Source organism: Barbatula barbatula, assembly GCF_947034865.1.
Source record: "Barbatula barbatula genome assembly, chromosome: 25".
Classification (NCBI taxonomy): Eukaryota; Metazoa; Chordata; class Actinopteri; order Cypriniformes; family Nemacheilidae; genus Barbatula; species Barbatula barbatula.
Genome location: NC_136788.1, coordinates 8,887,147 through 8,909,011, shown reverse-complemented (window position 1 = coordinate 8,909,011; position 21,865 = coordinate 8,887,147). Strand labels below are relative to the sequence as shown.

At 38.1% G+C, this 21,865-nt stretch overlaps 2 protein-coding genes across 4 annotated transcripts in view; one reads left to right on the top strand and one right to left on the bottom strand.

Moving 5' to 3' along the window:
- The window catches only part of LOC306890603 (ras-related protein Rab-8B), an 8,220-nt gene extending 6,505 nt beyond the window's left edge, over nucleotides 1-1,715 (top strand). Inside the window, exon 7 of the mRNA XM_079450451.1 lies at nucleotides 71-1,715. Coding sequence (XP_079306577.1) covers nucleotides 71-163 — 93 coding nt within the window. The 3' untranslated portion in view covers nucleotides 164-1,715. The remainder of the gene's footprint in view (nucleotides 1-70) is intronic.
- Nucleotides 1,620-21,865, bottom strand: trpm1b (transient receptor potential cation channel, subfamily M, member 1b; the record flags this gene model as incomplete). Of its 3 annotated transcripts, XM_079450448.1 has the most annotated exons (27): nucleotides 21,465-21,865; nucleotides 16,554-16,630; nucleotides 15,945-16,146; nucleotides 15,352-15,565; nucleotides 15,063-15,187; nucleotides 14,796-14,967; nucleotides 14,177-14,351; nucleotides 13,972-14,095; nucleotides 11,289-11,361; nucleotides 11,109-11,209; nucleotides 10,858-11,034; nucleotides 9,776-9,910; nucleotides 9,552-9,602; nucleotides 9,279-9,419; nucleotides 9,171-9,200; nucleotides 8,796-9,088; nucleotides 8,443-8,671; nucleotides 8,097-8,222; nucleotides 7,655-7,786; nucleotides 6,450-6,578; nucleotides 6,116-6,367; nucleotides 5,825-6,017; nucleotides 5,451-5,471; nucleotides 5,231-5,375; nucleotides 4,363-4,565; nucleotides 4,075-4,207; nucleotides 1,620-3,999 (listed from the first exon to the last, which is right to left on the bottom strand). In XM_079450448.1, the coding sequence occupies exons 1-27, from the start codon at nucleotides 21,540-21,542 to the stop codon at nucleotides 2,529-2,531; spliced, it is 5,202 nt and encodes a 1,733-aa protein (XP_079306574.1). In that variant the 5' UTR covers nucleotides 21,543-21,865. The 3 variants fall into 3 exon arrangements, with proteins under 3 accessions (XP_079306574.1, XP_079306575.1, XP_079306576.1); XM_079450449.1 differs by lacking the exons at nucleotides 1,620-3,999; nucleotides 4,075-4,207; nucleotides 4,363-4,565; ... (14 more) ...; nucleotides 11,109-11,209; nucleotides 11,289-11,361 and having other exon boundaries at nucleotides 12,533-14,095; nucleotides 21,465-21,668; XM_079450450.1 differs by lacking the exons at nucleotides 1,620-3,999; nucleotides 4,075-4,207; nucleotides 4,363-4,565; ... (16 more) ...; nucleotides 13,972-14,095; nucleotides 21,465-21,865 and adding an exon at nucleotides 17,916-18,113 and having other exon boundaries at nucleotides 14,173-14,351.

The following is a 21,865-nucleotide window of genomic DNA, read 5'->3' as shown; positions in this document are numbered from 1 at the left end:
ACTTAAATGTACTGTATGCTCTGTAAATTACTCATATAACATTTCTTACATCTGTATCTTAATTCACAAGAATGACGGGGGTCATGCAGACGGTGGAGGGGCGGTAAAGATCTCAGAAAAACGCTCCAAAAAGCACAGCATCTTCAAGTGTTCACTGCTGTAACTCTCTTGCACCGAGTGTAAATGTTCACTCGATGTGACTTAGTGGCAGCCACAAGCGCTCAGCTGGTATAACATATCACACGAGCCACTGCAAAGAGCCACAGTATCAGGCTCACGGGCCGACTGAGGTTCCAGTTTCCAAGCCCTTAAAGTCAAGACGGACCAGAAAGGAACGGCTGCATTTTGTGAAATTTGGTTGCTTCACTCTGTGGTTAGATTCATAAAAAAACATTTTCTTTGTTGTGTGGTGGTAATCGTGAGAATTATTGTGTCAAAAGATAACATGAGAAAATGAATAGGTTTGTCCTAATATCTTCTTTATATTATTATATACAGATTTTGCATATGCTGTCTTAAAACTGCTGCTGAAGGCTTTCTAAATTAAGTTAGTTTCACCTGTATTTGTGAATCAGCAATTTGTCTGTAGGATCTTTTTTAGGTATCTAAACACTGTGTTCTAATAATGTCACCCATTGGCTAAACATACTTTACATGTCCATGTATAGCACAGACAGACATCAGTCCAACCACTGAAAGGTTTCAAAGAACATGATGACCATCTACAGGTCAGGTAACGCATAAAACATGCTTAAACATAAGATCTGTGCTTATATTACATTTGAAAACATTGAATTTATTTCCACATATAAAGAAAATGTGTTTAATCCACAGCTTTTTAATAAAGTGTGACAGTGATTTGTGCAAATTATGTAAATATCAATAATCGATTGAGACTTGTTACATTTTAAATGTGTTATGATGCAGTTGAGATCATCATTTATTTATTTAGCAGTGTTGCATTTCATGTATTCATATGACAAATAGTATATTAATTTTAAGCAAATCAAGTGTGGAAACTTGAAATATTAAAGATGAGGTCATTGTGTCAGTTATCTCTTATTATTTTTTGCATTTCAATGAATATGAAAGTCATTAATGCATGCTTATGAAAAGTATTCAACAAAATGACTACTATATTATTAGCAGAGCAGTTTTTTTATTTGATATTTATCTATTTGGATTATATGTTCAATGTACAAGTGATCTTTATTCATTGTTTACATAAATGACATAACCGGATGCTCTTAAAAGAAATGTGCATTTGCCAAAAAGCTATTTTGCTTGCAGTCAACACGTGTAGCTGTTTTAATCATATGACACAAGGTGTCACTGCTGCCACTGACTGGACTTTTTTTTATCCGTTAGGTATTTTGGTCTCCTGTTTAATCTGCACTAATGGTTCCATGAAATGTAAATGTAACACCTTAAAATGTTACAGCAATAAATGCCCTCATTCGGAAATTCTTCCAACTACTTGTGCTGATATTGGGGACCTTAATGCCTTGGATCTGAGTTAGATACCGAGTCACTGCTGTATCCTAAAAGAATGTTCTTCTGATGATCGTCATTTTACTTTGACAAATGTAGCATATGACCACTGACATTCAGATGGGACCATTGTTATGAATGCATTTTTTATATATCTGTGATTGTATGACCTCATTTTTAAGACTCTGTATAAAGGGACGTGCTCTTATTAAAAGCTTGTGTTTAAAACATAACAAAGAAAATGTGACTTTGAAGTGTGGTTTTATTAACGGTACTATTTTATACTACGTACAATCAAAGCAAAGCTTTGTGTTATCTCACTGCTTGTCTAGTTGCCTGTGTTCTTTGCCTTGGCTTTTAATCAATTCATCATGCTGAACAGCAGATGGCGCTGTCATATTAGCCAAAGGTTTACAAAACACACCTCTCCCAGCTTGATATTGCTAATAGGAGGTAGACATATTTTGTCCACGTCCAGTCATATATTATCATTTTGCACCCTTTAACAATGAACATTTTTCACATCATCGTATGTCGTGATGGTTGGGTAAACTTCTTTAGCAGTGAATGGGGACAAATATAATTCTGAGACTGATAACGGCAGTCCAAAGAGAGAATAACACAATTTTTTTTAATTTGATGCAAAGGTAATATAATGCGAATTGAGGTACAATGTTATAAACATACATACATTTTTTTAAATTAAAATATTAAAACTATAAAAATGTACGATGCTGATGACCATATAACGCTTCATCACATGCTTGTGAAAAATGTCTATTGTTATAGTTGACCAGTGCTATGGCATACTTCATAATACATACTATTTGTAAATTTACAAACTAATAAACTACTCTAAAAGCACACAATTTATAAACCATTAACAATACAATTTTGAAGATTGGCGACTTGGTACTTTGATTCAGACACCTTCAAAACATTGCCTATGGATGTCTCTAGTATTACATGTGCATATATGGAATCTAAAGTAAGACTTTATTTGTTAAACGTGATATTTTTTTTACGCTCTTTGTCTGCTATGGCTCGCTTGATGTTGTATCTTCTGTTGTCATCTGTGCAAGGTTTCCTGGATCAGCAATGTATTCACATGCTCCAGCAGGGTCCCTTTCACTGCTGGATCCGTGGGATCTTTTCAAGCTGTTCCCTAAAGACTTGCAAGGTTTTGTGCACCAGCTCTTGGATCTTGCAGAATGAACCATTGCATCTTCAGGCTGAAACAGATGGCTACCAGTACCATTTTCATTACCCTCCACCTGTTCTCCAGTATTCTTCTCTTGACTTCTCTCCTCTCCAAGACACTCTTCAAGACCACTTCCTGGTTCCTTTGTCAGCTCCTGTTCTATATCTATCAGGCTTTGGTTCTCCTCAATCCTCTTCCTTTGTTCTTCATTCCCATGTTCCTGTTGTACCTGATCTGCATCTGCAGATAGATATTCGCTAGTCTTTTCTTCAGAGTGTTGCCGTTCATTTAAAATGATCCCATCTTTCATTATCGACTGAGAATTTTTGCGACCCATGACTCCAGTTGAACTCTCCCCATCCTGCATACCCATTTCCTCTTTGCTGTATCTGGAGGTCAGTCTCAGGCTCTGATGCCTAGGCAGGTCTAAATGTTGCTCTACCCTGACGCTGCTGCTAAATGTGTCAATTTGATCCTCCAAGGGCCTAACCATTGATCCCTTTGGTGTCTGACCGGAAAGACTGGAGTGCACCGTATAGTCATAGCCAGCACTCCAACGTCTGCTTGATGGAGACCCATCCCCTCCTTCGCCCCATTGAACATCATCTCTTCCACTTGCTTGATCAAGCAAAATCGTGCTCCGGCACCTCCGTACAGAGGATGGGGTTGTGCTCTGGGTTTCCGCTGGATAGTATTTGTATGCTTGCACCTTTTCTAGAGGGAAAGAGAAAGTCGACTCAAGTTTTGCTTTCTCCATCATCAAAGCTCCTTTCAGAGTGGCACAATTTGAAGAATCAGTCTGAATCTTGGGTACTAAAGGGTTTGTCAAGTCTGACCGTGTCCCTTCAACCTGATTGACATTCCCAGCCCCCTTCTCACAGGGGAATATACGGATGTCCACACATGAGCCAAGACGTCTTTTGATACCTGGAAGATCTACTTCCAGGTTCTGCCCATATTCCTTTGTGTTCGAGTTTGTAGTGCTTATTGTTTTACTCAGATCCCCCTCTTTCTCCTCGAGTGGACGGTCATCAGCACCCATGTAGTATCGATAGAGGCTGTACCCGTCAGCGCTGTTTATGCTACTATGACGTTGGAGAGAGGAGGGGTCACAAATGGAAGAGGATGTTGAGCGTGTCCGGGAAAGTTCTGAGTGGTCGATTCCCACCAGTCTTTCCAGGGCATTTACCATTCGACCATTGATTTCTTCCAGTTGGGACAGACGGAGGTCCACTGTCTGCAGCGAGGCCTTCATTGTGTTCTCCCTTTCATTCACCTCCTCAAGTCGCATGGACATGTTCTCCACTCTGAGAAGGAGAAAGAGGAATATTGAACTTGATGTTGCCAAAGAAAATACGTTTGGACAAAACTGTTGGAAATACCTTTCATTTGTAACCCTGATTCGCTCATCATTGGATGACAGCTGCTCGTCTTCTTTTTCTCTGAAATACTCCTCCACACATTGCTCCTCAAACTCGTACAGCATCTTCAGCTCCTCATTGGTAAGAATAAGCTCTTGAAAAACACAGAGAATACAAGAAACATTTATTTTAGTAGGTTAACCCTGCATGAATTTTCTCATTGTACCAAGTGCTGGTCTAGTTAACCACTTGCATATTGTTATCTTTCATCATAATTTTCTCTAAAAACTAAATTGTTCCATAACTCACTTAGCCCTTTATCCTTCTCATCTAATTCTCCTTCTTTCTTTTTGCCACAGCGGCAGCAGAGTCTTCGTAACAGGATGTACAGGTGGCTGAAGATGATGAGAGGTGGAGGCAGCACGGGTCTGTCATGGAAGGTCATGATCAGCTGATACCGCTGAAACTTCCACACCTGGTTGGAGATGGACTTAACCTCAAAGAAGGTATTGCTTTACGAAAGAAACACATAAAAATGGGTTCTTATGTAAATCAACATTACTGGATTGTTAGGATGCACAACTTCAGAAATTTTGGCCAATAGAAACATTTATTTTTACGTTTCATATATCTCAGCTGATGTTTGGTAATTTTGCCATTTACACTGTGACTTCAATAACTTTACATGCTCCAGGTGAAACCAGCCATCAAAGCATTTTAACCAAAGCTAGGCAAAAAAAGCTAAATTCATTGCTCAACCGTCTTAAAGGTCCAGTGTATGAAATGTAGCGGCATGTAGAGGTGAGGTTGCAAATTGTAACACCACTCCCCATTCACTTTCAAAGTACTAGGGTTGCTAACACAGAACTAAGATGTCGTCATGTTTTCACTTCTTTGCTGAAGGAGAAAACGTATTTACGAAAACACGCTCTGTAGAGCAGTTTGTCCGTTTAGGGCTACTGTAGAAACAACATGGTGAATTCCATGTAAGGAGACCCAATGTGTATGTAGGTAGAAATAGCTCATTCTAAGGTAATAAAAACATAATGCTTCATTATGTATTTATACACCTCAAGACATAGTTAAGTATATTACATTTCGTTTCTGTCAATAGATCCTTCAAAATAATTACATAGAAAATGATTATGAATTGTGTATCAAATATTAGTATTCTTACTTGAATACAGCAATGAGCAAGTTGACAAGAAGGATGTTGGCCACTAACAGATAGCAGGCCATAATGGCAGGAGTGAGCCAGGCTCCAGGAATGCAGGGTGGAAGTTTTTTCCCATCTTCATCATACAAGTTTTCACCACAGGGGGCTGTTTAAAAATATATTTCTTGTAGTACCAGTCATACATTTAAACACCAATATTATTGCGTATAATTTTCCTTACGGTTAATTTCCATTGCGTAAACTTTGGGAGAACAATAAAGAGGAAGAGGATTTTAGTGCAACAGGAAAGCAAGATAATGTTTGTAAGTGTGAATCAAAACCAATATCTGAATCAAGACACAGACAGCATATGTATGTTTAAAAAATAATACTACCAATATTATTGTCACTTAAAGTATAAGCATACTATTCAAAATACCATAATAGCTCCAAATTGAGAGATTATTTGTCTCATGGAGACATCATTAAACAACGGCAACAACAACACAAGCATGATTTAGAGGAAACTGCAACCAGCAGGACCACGGAGGTAAATTACTTGACTTTGGGTATAGGTGGATTGTTTAAGGTTGATCTACGGAAACAAAATCTTACTATAAATTCTAGTCTTACGGTCTATCGAATCTGCAAACACCTCTCCATAGATCATCCAGTACGGCATGTAGAAGATGTTGCGGGCCAAGCGCCACGTAGGCTCCTCATCCGGGTGGAGGATTGCCTGCCGTGCCACTCCAAAACTCATCAGTACCACCAGCATTATCACCACAAAGTACAGCATGTCGATCATCTGCCAGACATAAAGCAGGTCAGTCAACAACAGAACAAAATCATTTGATTTCTAAGTAAACAGTACATGTACAGGAACTATAAGCAAATCATCTTTACCATTTTTCCTATCATCATGACGTAGGGTCCCAGGTACTTGTTGACCCCAAATATATCCAGAACCCGTATGTACCAGAAGATGATGTCCACGCAGTAGATCACTCGGCCATAACCCATGTAAGGTTCCTTCTGGAGTCTAAGCAGTAGCCCGAGCAAGAAAGTGGAGATGGCTACCATATCTGTGATGTTCCAGTACTCCTCACACCAAACATTTATCTTTTGTTTCAGCTTCCCTGGTTCGGACATCAAGATCTGCAAAAGGACATCCAGAACATACTCTAGTTTTGTGCATTTTTTTGTCTTCCAAACATAGCTCGAGTGACTGCAACTTTACCTGTCTGACTTTCTCAAGGCCAAGGGTGATGATGTATGATATGACGATCCATTCTTGTATGCATGGCCAGCGCTCCATCTTCACCAGCACTATATAATTGTACAGCATGAGATAGCCTAGGTAGGAAATCTGTCCAATACAAATTATGGGCTTAGTGTATAGCTATACTATTTAGCAATAAATTCTACAATTAATGTGGTTATAATGCAAATACATACAGTACAAATACTCTAGGATTGCACAATTCATTCATATTTTGAGCACAATAAGGTAACATTTGGAAAAAAAATAATGATTTTTTCTGAGTGTCTATTTAAACTGAGTAGAAATAGCCAGCCTTGTTGATAGAAACTATTTGCACTAACTCCGCCCACCGGTATCAGATTGAAATAGAGGAAAATAAGAACGATGCCATTTCTTACAGTGACTTCAGTGGCATAAGGTTTAAAGTGTGTACAGCTTGGATGCTGGAGACAGGTTCAAATCCCCTTTTTGCCACAATCGCTTTTTTACCTTTTTCCATCACATCACATTGTTCTACCACTGAAATAATTTTAGTCAAAAAACTAGTATCAACATGGTCCCAGCCATTTCTTCTAAAATTAAAACTGAGAGATGACACAGGTGTTAAAATACATGACTACTATGGAGGTTACAAATGAACGTACTTTGAAGATTGTTCAGGTAAAATAATCTGGATTTGGGTAAATTTTATGATAAATTCTTGACTTTATATTGAAATTTTTATACATGCAAATCATTGATCGTTTGGTTATTTTTTTTTTATTTCTTCTGAAACTCTTGGGGGCGATTCACATTTCGCATCTAACCGCTCTTTCTTCTGTCACATGACCTGCACTCATTTTATATACCGAACTTGCGAAATGTGAATGTGAATGGCCCCCTAATGGAGACATTTGTGACATTTCTGGCTCTTTTTCTCAAAAAATGCAAAAGTCTTACAGAATAGCATTTTCTCTCCTTTTATCTCATTGATGTCTAGAAAAAATAAAATCTTGTGTGATTTTACATTCTCGTGGTAAAATATTGTCACTAACTTTATGATACAATGTTCAGTGTAAAAATGCAATCACTCGAAGAGTAATAAAAATGTCGTCCAATGGTTGTGAATAATACTTTGAGCAGAATATTAGTATTTTTCTAACTAATATCATGCAGCCATAATACTTAACAAATCTACTCACAGTATTGAACCAAAATTTGGTGAAAGGGGCGTTATAAAACTCATAGATTTTCCTGCCAATAGGAATCCGCCTCATTTTCTCATTGCCTTCTTCTTCGTCTCCTTTCTTTGAAATTGCATCTGCGTTTGCATCCTGATGGAAAATGGGTTACAGTGTGTTAAATAAATTTCTTTAAAGGCTTAAATCACCCTGGGTTTGTTTAAACTTGATAATACGCAAGTTCTCATTTTTTTATATACCGCTGAGGAATATACAGTATAGAATATGTGCAAACTGTATAATGTACTTCAAAGCCATATCCACAGCGTTAATAGTTTGTGTCCACACTAGATCTTTGTTCTTATTTACTGATGCATTAAGTTATAATGATGTTGCTTATTAAGATTTCAGTTATGTCTGGTGCACTGATCTACAGGAGTGGGTTTATTTGTGATGCTGTTACCCGTCCAGACTTTTCATCATCTTTGGACTTTCTCTCCTCATCTGCAGAGACTTGAAAAGACATGTCATCACCCAGACGGAAATCCAACAGCAGGATAAACGGGGGGAAGATGAGATTCAGTATCACCTGGACACAGGAAGACACATCATTCATCATGTACATGTACATACAGTATATCACACTGATGAATCACAAACATATTTTTGGTCAAAGCAAGAAAGTGACAGAATTAAGATCTGGTTCTTGATCACTGAATCTTCAATACTAATTGAAAAAGCTACTCTCAAATACAATACTGTAATGAAGAAAAAAGATTTTTAGAAATGACATTATGAATGCATCGGACCTTCAGACCCGGGTTTTTGCCCATCCTCAGGCTTCCCATCCACATGTCGGTGAGAAGCATTTGACTGCATGTGTGGGCTATGAAGTCTCTGTGTTTGGCAGCCACTGCCAGCTTCAGACATGTGGAATTGCTCCAGTTTTTCAGTTCATATGTCAACAGCTTCATGGCCAGCTGCTCGTCGTGTTTGTAGGACTGATCCAGCAACTCATAGGCCAACGTTCCAAACTCCCTAAAGCAAATGAGTATTTACACTGTGATGGCAATGTACTTATTCATGTTATTGATCTGGTTAAACTGTTCTGATAAATGGGAAACAATATATGAAGCACTGAAGCCATTTAAAAGGGTCTCACTTGGAGTTGTTATCCAGATCCTGGGAGATGTCATCCACCATTTCGCTCTGAGAAGACTCATGAGCCATTGTTTTGTAAAGCTTACATGCTACTAGGGCTTTAGCCATTGCCTCTTCGCCTCTCTGCCATAAGAACAGCGCCATCTTCTGCCTCTTCATCAACACTGCCCACATCATGAGCTCATGAAACGGGTAATGGAAGCGGCTGACCTCTGGATCATCTACATCAATGTCCTCTTCTTCTTCTTTCTTCTTTTTTTGCTTCCTCTTGCCCTTTGACCTGGGCTCATCATCCTAATGAGGTGAATTTGTGAGTGGGATTTATTTTTTAGGAGCTGTTACGTAGTCAATGTACAAAAGATGAAAGAGAATTTACCTCCATCCCAAGAAGCTTGAGGGCCTTTGGCTACCAAAAACAAAACACGGTGGAATATTTAATAAAAAGCAATAAAAAGTTTGGATTTGACCAATGCGGCCTTCCTACCCTCTTTAGTCCGTAGAGATTGTTGTAGAGATTTCGAAAGCTTTTCCTAGTGTAGTTGGAACGATAAGCCCCGCCCATCAGGTACTCCATCACCAATCCAATGTCAATCAGTGTGGTTTGGTAGTCTGGGGGGAAGTTCCCCTTAAAAATCACAAGAACAAATATAGCCCATCATGCAATGTTATGAGTTTAAATGGAAGACTTTGTTAAAAAACTGTAAAATATACATTTTATTTCAATCTTTTCTATAAACCAAAATTCACTCAGCTTTACCTTTTTGACATCTCTTAATACAATATGCAGAGTATTCGCAGGTCCAAGTTTCTGGTAAGAAAAATAACACCATCAGATTGTGTAATATTATGAAATTATAAAATATTATAAAGGCCTGAGCAGGTGCTGTTGATTCTTTTTAGTGAGGATTAATGCATTGTTCTCATGCTCTGTTGTTTGTCCTTTGTGATAATCTCTAAAATGATAATGGTCACAGTACTTACAGTATTGTATAATTCCTCTAATCGAGGGATGGTTAGAAAATGGTGAATGTTTACTCCGTTTTCTATCAGGAGCTTGACAAAGTCCACTCTGTCTAGAACCAAAGCATCCATCATGGCCTGCTCGAGAGAGTTCACCTATAGAGAATGACACGTGATAAATAACACCTTGATAAACATACTGTGTCTAGAAAAATAAGATGTTAATTTAAGGGATGGTGAATATTTATTCCATTGCTGTTGGATGTTATACCGGAAAAATGTTGTGAAAGGTTATCACTCATTATATGAAACCTTTTCGTCACCCTTATGATGTTATGAGTAAAATTAGTCACTTATTTTTTTCCAGTTGGGCAATTCCATGCAAATGTCAACCTTAAGATGAAAGAAATCTTAGATTTCAACAAATGTTTTTACAAAACTGATTGTGACTCAGACGTCAACATTTAGTGGCTAAAAATACCCATGTGAAGTCTCTCTTAAAACATTCAAAGCATTTAGTCAGGTAAGTGAATTGTCACATCCACAATTCCGCAATTTTCTTCATAAATAGGCACATGAAAATTCAAATGGTCAGTGAGGAGCCATCCCTCATCCATTTTTTGGGCACTATTGCTTCCGTTTTACACATTTTCATTCACAGAAATCCTACAAAGTATGTTGTCGCTCAAAGACGTGCATCCTTTTTTGTCACATCCATAACGCATGAACCTGTAAAATAGAAAACTCATGCAGAGACTCATTCTTTGGTCTGGATTTGATTTAGTCAAAAATAAATACGCTTCGATATTATTGGTCATAATATTTTCAAGTTCGGACAAAATGTTTACATCCATAACCCTGGTATTGCCCATTTCATGAAAGTGAATGGTGACCCCATCTACTTTATGTTTTATTGTACAGAAGAAAAGTGTTATTTTGTGTTCAGAAGAAAACAGAAAGGCATACAGGTTTAGAAAAATTATAGTTTGGAACTAGTTTTGGGCCGTACTATGCCTTAAGGAGGGATGACTTGCCCAAGTGTGGAGCATTTGGCATATTTAGGGCGAGTCCAATTTTTGACATGCCATGACACACTATCTTACCCAGTTGAGTAGTTCTAGTTTCCTGGGGTCTGTTTCCTCTGGTTGTTCTGCTTTGGCTTTTCCTCCTTTGCCTTTTTTCCCTCTGGCCTTTCCTTTGTTTCGTTGAGTTGCTTTTTTTGGCCTGTCTCGGTTTGCTGCTATGCTGCTAGCGAGGGCACCGGCGAGGGCACTCGCAGGCTGCAAAGAAAAAAGCTCAATTTGTTTTTGATGTTTTTAGGATGCTTTGGATTGGAAGCAAGAAGCGCACTCACTGGTAGGTTGTGTCCGTAAACAAAGATCTGATTGCGTGCGATGTCCACTCTGTTCCAGGCCAAAGCCAAACTCAGCTGATCTGGAGCTGACGCGTTTGTTCCTGATGACACCAAAACAAACCTTATACTTTTATTATTTTCCAACCCGTTTTGGTACTACAAGTTTTATATTTAAAATACCTTTCAGCAACGCAGTGAGGATGGCCATCTCAATATCATCCTGTCCTTCAGCACCCATTCGGAACACTGTTATCTACACAAGTTAGACATGGGAAACTGAGAAAGGTACAAATATGGACACATTTGTACATACGTTTCAATAAGGTTCGAATGAGCCCACATGCTTCGTGGACCAACTCGGCATAATTGCTTTATTTTATCAGCGTCAGCACGAGTTAAATTCCTCAAGACTCTAATTCACACTGCTCGTCTGATATGAGACGTCTGGTTTCAAATGCAATTACTTCTTAGCCGGAGTCACATGCGAGACGATGTTAAATGCAATCACGCTGGCATGCATTAATGGAGCAGATCCAAGACGTTTGGAGTTTAGTATGCGTTGATAATGAAAAACGTACGCTGGTCAGTTAGATTCATCCCTCATGGTTACAAATAAAATATACAACAATATTGTTGTTCCTGAACTTTTAGTTTATCAATCACTTTTTGCTTGTACTCATAGCGCAAGTGGTGTATGGATGTATGCAGAGAATGACGGTTGGGATGACATTCTCAAGAAAAACTAATTTTAGTAAGCTTGTCATCATACCATCACCTGCTAAGATTGTGTAACAGTGGATGATGCCATCTGAAGTTAAACTAAATTAAATGTATAGTAATCTGTGACAGAAATCTAAGTTGTTTTTAGAAATATATCACATATTTTTTACGTATATTTAGATGGTTTCATCAGACACTCACCTGGCCTGAAGTTAACTTTTGTTTGGTAACAACAATTGATTGTATATTTAATTTATATTCATATTCATATTTATTTATATTAATATTATACAGTTATAGGTTTTTTGTGGAGGTCAACCAAGTGTCAAGTTTGAGCCACACAACGTTTGTTTAGGATGTTGTTGCTGAAACTGTCTATATCAAAAAAGGCAATATGTATTATTTGGAAATGTAGCACATATTAAATTAAATTAAAGTTTGCATGAACATACTGTATTAAAGTGCTTAACACATTACGGTAAGCCACCTGTCATAAGTAAGAGAATATTTATTTTTAATATTTAATAATAATCTATTAAATAACAATTATCTATCAAATAACAAAATGAAACAACTAAACAGTCTTTATTACGTTAAATTGAGTTGGCACATTGAACTTATCACAGAAATCAGAAATGAATTAAGCATAATGTTCAACCATTAACTGTAAATAAATAACTGTAATCTGAATAATTTTCTTTTTTGCAATTTTCTCCCTTTCTTGTAAAACAGCACATTGAAAAAGTCATGTATAACAACAATAAATACATTTTATTTTATTATTACAGAAACACCAAAATTATTTTGGTAATCGTCAATGTTAGTTTAATGCAGCTCTGGCACAAACCTTGGGTGGTGCTCTACTAAATCCGCTAAGCACTGCATGTGTATTTCTATATATCAGGTTTTCTGTAGGTCCATCAAAACCAAAGGCTTTTTTAATGATGTTTTACTTGACGTCACATACATCAACCGCTCTTTTTAGGCCATAGTGCCAGACAAAGTGATATGATGATATTTTGTGTGGATTAGAGAATAAAAACCTCCCCCATCTACTCATAGGGTCGCTGGTCGGCACGAACAGGTGGTACGACACATATCCCGGTCCAGATGTGTGGAGATTATCTCCTATCCTGAAGTAGTATTACTAAATACTTAACACATCACTCACCCTCAGTTAAAGCCATTACAACACACACACACACCACACACACATATATTGCCATAAACCTGAGATCCCAGCGTTCACTATGAAATACTTCAGTATTATAATGTATCCTTTGATGGTTTAGGGATAGAGGGTTTGTTAAAGTGAGAAGTGCTCTAGATTAGGGGTTCCCTTGATCATGAAATGCATAGGCCCCAAAACATGCAAAGTATTTAAATGTCACATTAAATATTTAATTTTACTCAAGTAAAGACCCTATTGGAACAGACCTGTGATCCATTTTTTGGGTCATGAGCTGCGAACCACTGCTCTAGGAGGCAAGGTGAAAGGATATTTGATGATAACATGAAATACAGCCCAGAAAGGACCAATAGATGAATGCATGAGAAGGACAAATAAATGAAGATGCATGACAAAATGGATTCGTATTTTTTTATTTTTGGAAACATTATCAAATATGGTTCTTGTACTAGCCTAATAATGTACTTATTCACTTATTCAAAGCTCCAAATCATGAGAAACCTACAGTGAGTTAAAGATTTGTTCAGTGAACAGGTCACCTAAAAATGATCACAATTTATTCACCTTCATGTTGCTCAAAACCTCTCTATTACTCTTTCGTCTGTAAATCACAAAAGAGGATATTTTGAGACATAGAAGTCAATGGGGTTCAATGTTGTTAGGTTACCAACATTCTTCAAAATATCTTTTTTTGTGTTCTCCAGAAGAACGTCATACAGGTTTGCAATGACACAAATATGGTGTAAGAATCCCTTTAATGGATGTTAATCTTAATTTTCCCTTTACATTTACGCATTCAACAGATGTTGTATCCAAAGTGACTTCAAATCCATTCAAGCTACACAATTTATTACTATAGTATGCACTTTCCGTGGGGTTTCAACTCATGACCTCCAGCTCTTACCAACGCAAAAGCTTTTTATTGTGTGATCCTGTTTCACCACACATACTTACCAGCTCCCTTTTCTTCATGCATTCCAGGACCATGAGCAGAATTTGTGCAGTCTGGGACTTGTTGTAGTTAAAGGTCTTCTGGATGGTAACCAGCAGTTGTTCTTTTGCATCATCGTTTACCAGTCTGAAATTCAATTCAATTGCAAAAATGAAACCTTCCCAATCATCTGTGGTTCTTGACCTTTTACTGCCTGAAGATTCTTACCCTTCAGCTTCTGAGTATTTATGTGCAAAGGAAATGATGTCGGAGGCTCGGCCGCTTCCGTCGCACACCACCACAGGCACGGGCGGTTCCTCCCGCAGACTCTCCAGCACGATGGAGATGACGTTCGGACCCCCCTCCACAATCAGACAAACCAGCGGGACGCCCTGACCTAACCCTTAAACAAAATAAAAAAATTACTTTATCCCATATCGCTAAACATTAGACTGAATGTTTAATCATTCGTTTTTAAATCTTATTTTCAATTACAATAAATGCACATGTATTAATAAAAACTAAAAGCCCTTTTATGATTAATAAAAGAGCTTTATTTATTTAAAAGTCAGAGAAATTGAGCTGTACAATTATTTTAATGTGCTGGTTCCGGATCGGCCGATGTGAGTGGTGGCAGCTGAGCCTCCCTTTGCTGTCCCTGCCTTATCAGTAGCTCCAGGCATAGGATGACAAAGGGAAACCCACAGGTCACAGACGCCTTTCGACCCCATCAATGATCATCAGAATGTATCTTGTGCCATTTGGACTCTTAGCGCTCTTCCCCATGTGCTCAGAGGTGCCCAAAGCACAAAACACAAAACAGATAAGACAAGGTCTGGCCACTTACGAGTGTTAATCTTCTGCAGGGAGATGTGTTTCTCCAACTGCCTGCGAAGTTTGACCTCCGGCCCGTATTTCCCACACGTGCCGTTGTCGGAGAGTATAAAGTGGGAGTGGCTGTTGTTGAGAACGGCGAGTTTGCTCAGAGGGTTCGAAATCGCCTGGTACGGTTTGGTCACCTGAATGGGACAAAGACGGTAGAGGAGAACGAGTACGGTTATAATTCCATGCTTGTTGGTCTTCCATAACATTAAAGTTAATGCATCATGCTTACGTCTTTTCCAATTAGATCCTCTTTGCTTTCCAGGATCCCCCACGGAGCGATGCCTATAGCACACACCTTCCCTCTGGATTTGGATGAGTGGTCCTTCAAAGCGTCTCCGACGTGACGAATCACTCCTGCATTAAGCATGAGATCAACATATTAAGAAAACGTTGATCATATCTCCAAAGAAAAGCAGATCGGATTGGCATCTCTTGAGGATGGATCTTAATGATGTTCACCAGAAGATTCTTTCGAGTTGGTCAGTAATGGTGTGAATTAATGGTTGTTGGATACTTACCAGTGTTTACTCCACCAGTGAAGATCCACGCTCCAGTTGTCACAGCAGCTTTGATCAGTCCTTTTCCAAAGACCTGCTTGAGTTTGGGCTGGAGGTCAAAGTTCTGGAGGCCTCCGTGGACTGATATAAGAAGAGTGGGCAGCTCCAGCTGCCATTCCTTCACCATTAGATGCAGCAAGTTGTCCGGCTTGGTATCAAATGATACTCGTATGTACTGTAAGAGAGATTTAACAACTGTTTAACTGAAGTAAACATGCCTATATCCTCAATTCACAAGCGAAGTATACACAGTTATGTACTGTAAAGTGGTTTCGAATATAGTGGTTTGGCGAACATGGATTATTCACACAAAATGAAAATTCTGTCATTATTTATTCCCCCTCACATCAAACCTGTACGTTTTTCTTTTTATATGGAACACAAAAGAAGATATTTTGAAGAATTGTCTTTGTGGTCAATGGGGACGCCAATGTTGTTTGGTTTCAACATTCTTCAAAATATCTTCTTTTGTGTTCTGCAGAAGAAGAAAAGTCAAACAGGTTTGAAATTACATGAGGGTGAATAAACGATGACAGCGAGATCGAAATAAATACCATAGCCTTGTTGACAAATCCTCCTCCCTGAAATTCAATGGTGCCGTATGCATCGGTAGGGGTGGTCTGAGTATGTCTGACCGCCTGCCATTTCTCTTGAGGCGGGTCCACCTGCACCAGCTGGCTGTCTTCTGAAGACTTGTTGGTTACAGAACCTGCCGCGATTGCGGTGTGCTGATTTACAAGGTAACCGCAGGCACACCTGATAAAACATAAGGCAATGATGGCACACATTAAGTTTCAATTGAATTGATAGAGGTTTGTTGTTGCACGTAACAAAGCGTTGCTTGTGTAACTGAGTTTAGCTGGCATTTAATTATATTTTTGTCTCTTAGGACTGTGTCTAAAGAGCGGTCAATGTTCAAATGACACATGCATCAGTGCACATCCTGGCCTCCCTCCACCTACAGGAAGTGTTGTGGACAAAACCGTAGCTCTACAAGCCTGCACAGTGATCTGTAATAAGGGTTTATGATGTCAGACGTCGCCTCTCATTACATAAGACTCAGAAAAGCCTCAAAACAGAATGAGTCATAGAGGTAATTTGTCTCGCACAATAGCGTCATTATTTGGGGTTCTATTGAAATCGTTCGAAAAAGAAAAGCTCACCGGGTTGGGTCCTTGGCTGGGAAAATATGGATGCATTCTCTTTTGTGAAAGGTTCTCTCAATCCACGCTTTCTGGCACTGAGAAACAGAAAGGAAAACGTGGTGAATAAGACTGAAAAACTCTTTAAAAGGCTTTAAATTGATCATAGATCCAAAGTTTAATTTTAGAAACCATTGTACAAACACAGCTTAATGTAAAACTTTTTTTACAAATTTTTGTAACGTCAGTTCCAGTGAACTTGAATGATTTCAGAAAATTCTCTTTGAGATTATAATCCGCACTAATGTATGAGATGTGCAAGATGTATGTATGCCAGCATACAGAGAAAATATGTAAATACCAAATGAATGAAAAGCATTTGGTCACCATTAAGGGGGAATTTGACACATAGCAATAAAGTGTACTTCTAGGAATATTCTAGTACACGGATAATCTGTACTGCTGGTTTTATACACTTTCTGCAGTTAACATTGCAAAGCCATTAACTTGGTAGTGGTCAGAATGCGTAGATATAATCCATAAACTCAATCTATGGCCATTAGCATGCCATTTCATAATTTGCCTGAAATTATTGGTACAGAGCAAATGAATTTAAAATCTGTGCTCCAGAATTTTCTTTCGTGCCAAGGTCTCTCACTAACAGTTTTAGCTTTTGGAAAAGAATATGAGATTTCTTTCTGCATTTCAGCACTGGACAAAAATATCCTTTGTATCAAAACAATGTCTGCCTGGGCTTTTGTTCTGGGTTCAGCCCCGATGAAGACAAAAACCTTTGAGGCAAATATTTGGAAATCAGTCTCAGAACAACAGCCAGAAACACTATATTTTGTTGCTATGTAAAAGAGCAAAAAATAAAAGAATCTAAATTAATCAATTAATAATAATACTGTTAATGTTTATTGGGTCAAATAGATAGTTAAAAAATAAAGAAATATACATATTTAGTTTCAATCAACATTTTGAGTCAACACATCTTTCTAAAAGCAGAAGATTTACAAACTATCCGTTACAAATATAAGTTAATAAAAAACATCACGTTTTCTTCTTTAACTGCTAATGCGTTGCGCCATAAACTTTAAGAAAACGTTGGAAGGTTATTTCTTAGATTACACCTTTCAACGGTTTCTCTAAGTCTTTCAACCAGTGTGCTTATATCATTTCTTAGGCTTCTAATTTGTTGTCTACTGAATAATATGCGTCCTTGGAAGCATACGGAGCATCATGTTATTTACGCAGAACATAAAACATGAAATGAATATGAGTTACAAACAGTTCCTACAGTCCTCATTCCTGTCCCAACATTCGTAAACATCAGCAGCGTGCATGAACCCTCAGATCCTGGTTATCTAGCAGGAGTCCTACCTGTCGAGTTGCAAGAAGGAACCCAAAGCGAACCTCTCAGTCTCAGCGTCCCTCCCGGAGCTCAGCAGCTGGCGAGGGGTGTTCGCTCTCAGTGCGCCAGCACCCAATGAATCCCAAAAGACATGAAACTTCATGACTTTATGAGGGGCTGTTCATATGATGAGCATGTGAGCAGGCTCTTTGTTCATAAGAAGTCCCATGACTCCAGTTGAAGGTAATCCTTTTGGGAGTCCCATGACCCCTCTTTCCTTGCCCACAGGGTATTTTTTATCCCTCGCTGGAGCACGGCACAACAAATCTACTTTGATAACTTTGCAACCCCTCTTAAATCTCTTTTCTGCTTTGAACACATTTGTGTTTTGTCACGTCATGTTTTTGTCATGAATAGGGCAGCAGAAAAGCACGGGCACCCTCCTCTGACCACTTTGATTTCAAGCCTAATTTGCATAATTGAGAGAATTGGGCACAGGCATTCTTTTGAAAAGAGGCCTAGTTAAGACCTCACTGGACTCCAGTTGGGGCGCAAGGTCACCCCAACAGAAACTGTTGGTAATCTCTATTTCACCGATCATAGTGTGTGGAGAGGAATGATTCGGATGGTCTAAGCACTGATGATGCTGAAGTTCTTTAAGAACGAGGAAGAATGTCTTATTTTAGATCAAGTTGTAGAATAGAAAATCCTTTAAAACACATACATTTCATGTTTGTTTTTTTACATTTGATCACACTGATTGTGTGGACCTGAATGATGATTAGTATTGTAAAAGTCTTCTGTTAGTATTGTAAAATGTGACCAAATGTGTTTTTGCACATGTGAAATTCATAGCTTTTCTGTAAAAGATGTTTCATTAGTGGATTTAAAGGGACAGTTCACTCAAAAATGAATACACTGTCATCATTTACGTGTCCTCGTTGCATTTCAAACCTGTATGACTTTCATCTGGGGAACAAAATTAAGATATTTTGAGGAACGTCAAGCATTGACCCCCATTAATTTCCATTGTATGGACACAGAACCACTGAGACATTTCCCAAAATATCTTCTTTTGGGTTTCACAGACGAAATAAACATATACAGGTTTTAAAAGACATGAGGGTGAATAAATGTCAGAATTTTTATTATGGGGTGGCCATGATAAACATGAAATAAATATGTAACTCTAAAATATCCAAAAAAACTGAAGTTGGATTATATGGTAAACAATTTCTCAATTCTTTCTGTATTAATGCTGGTATAGTTGAAAAGAAATTCAAATAGCATAGTCTTGTTTAGTTGAAGTAGTTAAAAAGGTTGGTGAAGGACACCAAAACAACAAATGCAACAACAAACGTCTATCTTAGAAAACACGTAAGTAATAAGATCATTGGTTTAAAGTGTTTTTCCAATAAGATCTCATCCTGTCCTGTTGTTAAAACATGTGGACTTCTGGTCATTAAAGCTCTCGAAAAAAAGGGCTCCTGCCACCACCATGTTCAGCCAGTGTGACGTGCTTATTTCGAATTACTAAACTCATTATCCACAGCAATTAAAACGCAAATCCGCTGGGCATTCTTTAGCCTTGATAAAGTTCCCTCAGAACATGTACAAAAGGAGGAATATCTGATTTTCTTGCTCAAATATGGCAACAATCAACACCATTGAGTATTGTCACAGAGCCAGACTTCAGACTTCATCCTGCTCAACATTGTTGCCCAACTTAAGACATTTGTGTTCATAAAAAGGATTGCAGCAGAGATTTGTGAGAGCCGAAACAGGGCAATAAGATTAAACGTTTTTGCGAAACGTTCCCACAGTTTTCATGCGTATCTACATTTTTTCCCGTTGTGAACTTAAAACACTGTAAATAAATAAAGGCATTAATTATTATGTTGTATGTGTTAACATCCTACACAAAACTCAACATTGCAAGTCACATGTCAGGTCCGGTGACCCGTCAAAGCTAATGAGAAGTGTGGGTTTTGACTCACAACCTTAAAAGGGTGTCCAACATCTTGACAAATTCACAAATCCAAAATCACTATGTAAATATAAAAATGGGCCTTGCACTAGACGTTTTTACTACAATGTGTCCATTATTGTAAGAGGTAATATAAACTAACTAATACAAAAATTAAACAACATTTTTAAACTTCAGTTAATTGTAATACTTTACATTACATTTTTAAGAATAAAGAGTGAATAGGCAAACAGCAACATTAAATAAGATTAATAGATGCATTTTAGGTTTTACATAGGACGATAGATATTCAGACCATTTGATAAGATGATTTAAATATGCTGAAAATGTTCTCTCGGTTCGTCCCTGAAAAGGTTCATTGTCTCTGTGGGCTTGAAAATCCAGTTAGCCATTATCACATGAGACCAACAGGTCACCGATTAGCCCTGAGACTTCTCAGTCATAAGACACATTTTTTTAGACAAGAATAATTGTGAGACTGTTTTGTCTGTGTTCTGTCTGATCGAAGGAAAGGGCACAGACAGAAACGGTCACCGTAAACTTTAGACAATAAAACGTGAAGTTTTTAAGCAGAAGACACCCAAATACTTTCAACCCTCGAAACTCAATGTTTCTCCGTCTGTTTGCATTCATGTTATCTTGTTTTACAAATAAGATACTGTAAGATGTAGAGGAAAAATGTTACTTAGACAAATGAGAAATAAGGGGGTTGAAGTGCCTAATCTGGCCCAGCTGCTTGTGCTCATACATGGGCATTATGGGGGATTAGAGATGGTGGTGTTGTTCCAGTCTGATGTGACTAGAGAAAGTTGTTTGCTTTTACTACTAGACAGATACACTTTGTTTTTTTCCTAAAGGGATGGTAAGGTCTAGAATTTAGATTAGTAGGTGATTTCAATAGTTTTAAAGATGCAAATCTATGTTATTAAATGTGTTTCTACAAAGTGGTACAACATTGTATAATTTTTATTATCATATTGTATTGTATTGTATTGTGGTCATGGTCCCATCTGTTCCTTTACCTTTTTCTCCTGGGTTTTCCCCCGGACTTCTCTGGTCTGTGGCATTGCGTGACTACTTATTATATTATATTTTATTGCATTACATTACATTATTCTACAAACAATTCGAACGAAGTTTATTTAGTTGCTGTAAGACTGAAAGCTTGTATGATAAAAGTTTGATCTCCAAAACTGCCACAAAAACAAACTTAAACAGTGTTGCCAAAGTTGGCAAGCTCTTTTTAATACTTTTCATTGGTTAAATATTTGCAAACCAACAGACAATCATGAAGGGTGACCAATATGTAATGCAATGATTTGTTTGTGTAAATCAGAAGTCCAAATGTAAAAATCTAATTTATGTAGAATCATAAATCCATGCCGATTGGTCTGTTCTTTTTTACACTTCCACAATTCCTTCAAGCTGATTGGTCTAATGGGTTGAAGACCCAATCCTTAAACTGAATGATAAACTTGTGAACACATCTCATACCCCCGAGCACTCCACACTTTCTTTACATGTCGATCACTGATTCCATACCAGATCAATTCACTCATAAACACCCCTAAAGCAAAGTGTTTGCTCTTACCTTCTGCGACCCAGATGCTGAACGTTTGATGGAGGCCCGTTTGATGGAGCCGCTAGTTCTCCTGCTTCCTTGTTCCATGTGTCCGGTCCACTTTCCCCTCACAGACTCATCACTGTCTCTAGCCTGCTAACACTGCTTTCCCCATCTCAAATAACCAACATTCTCTGCTGTGGCTCCGTGCAGGTTCATCTCCTGTCTGTCTCTGAATTTACCCACCCTCAACTGATAAAGATGCATACGGGGGATAAAACATCTCTCGATGACACGCCTGACACATAGACCTGTTTTCCTCCGCATGAACAGCTTATAATCAGGATTAATGCTGTCGGCTCTTGGTAGCTTGCGACTTTAATGGTGCATTTGATAAATGGTTATTGAAGGTAAATCTACTTTGGGACACT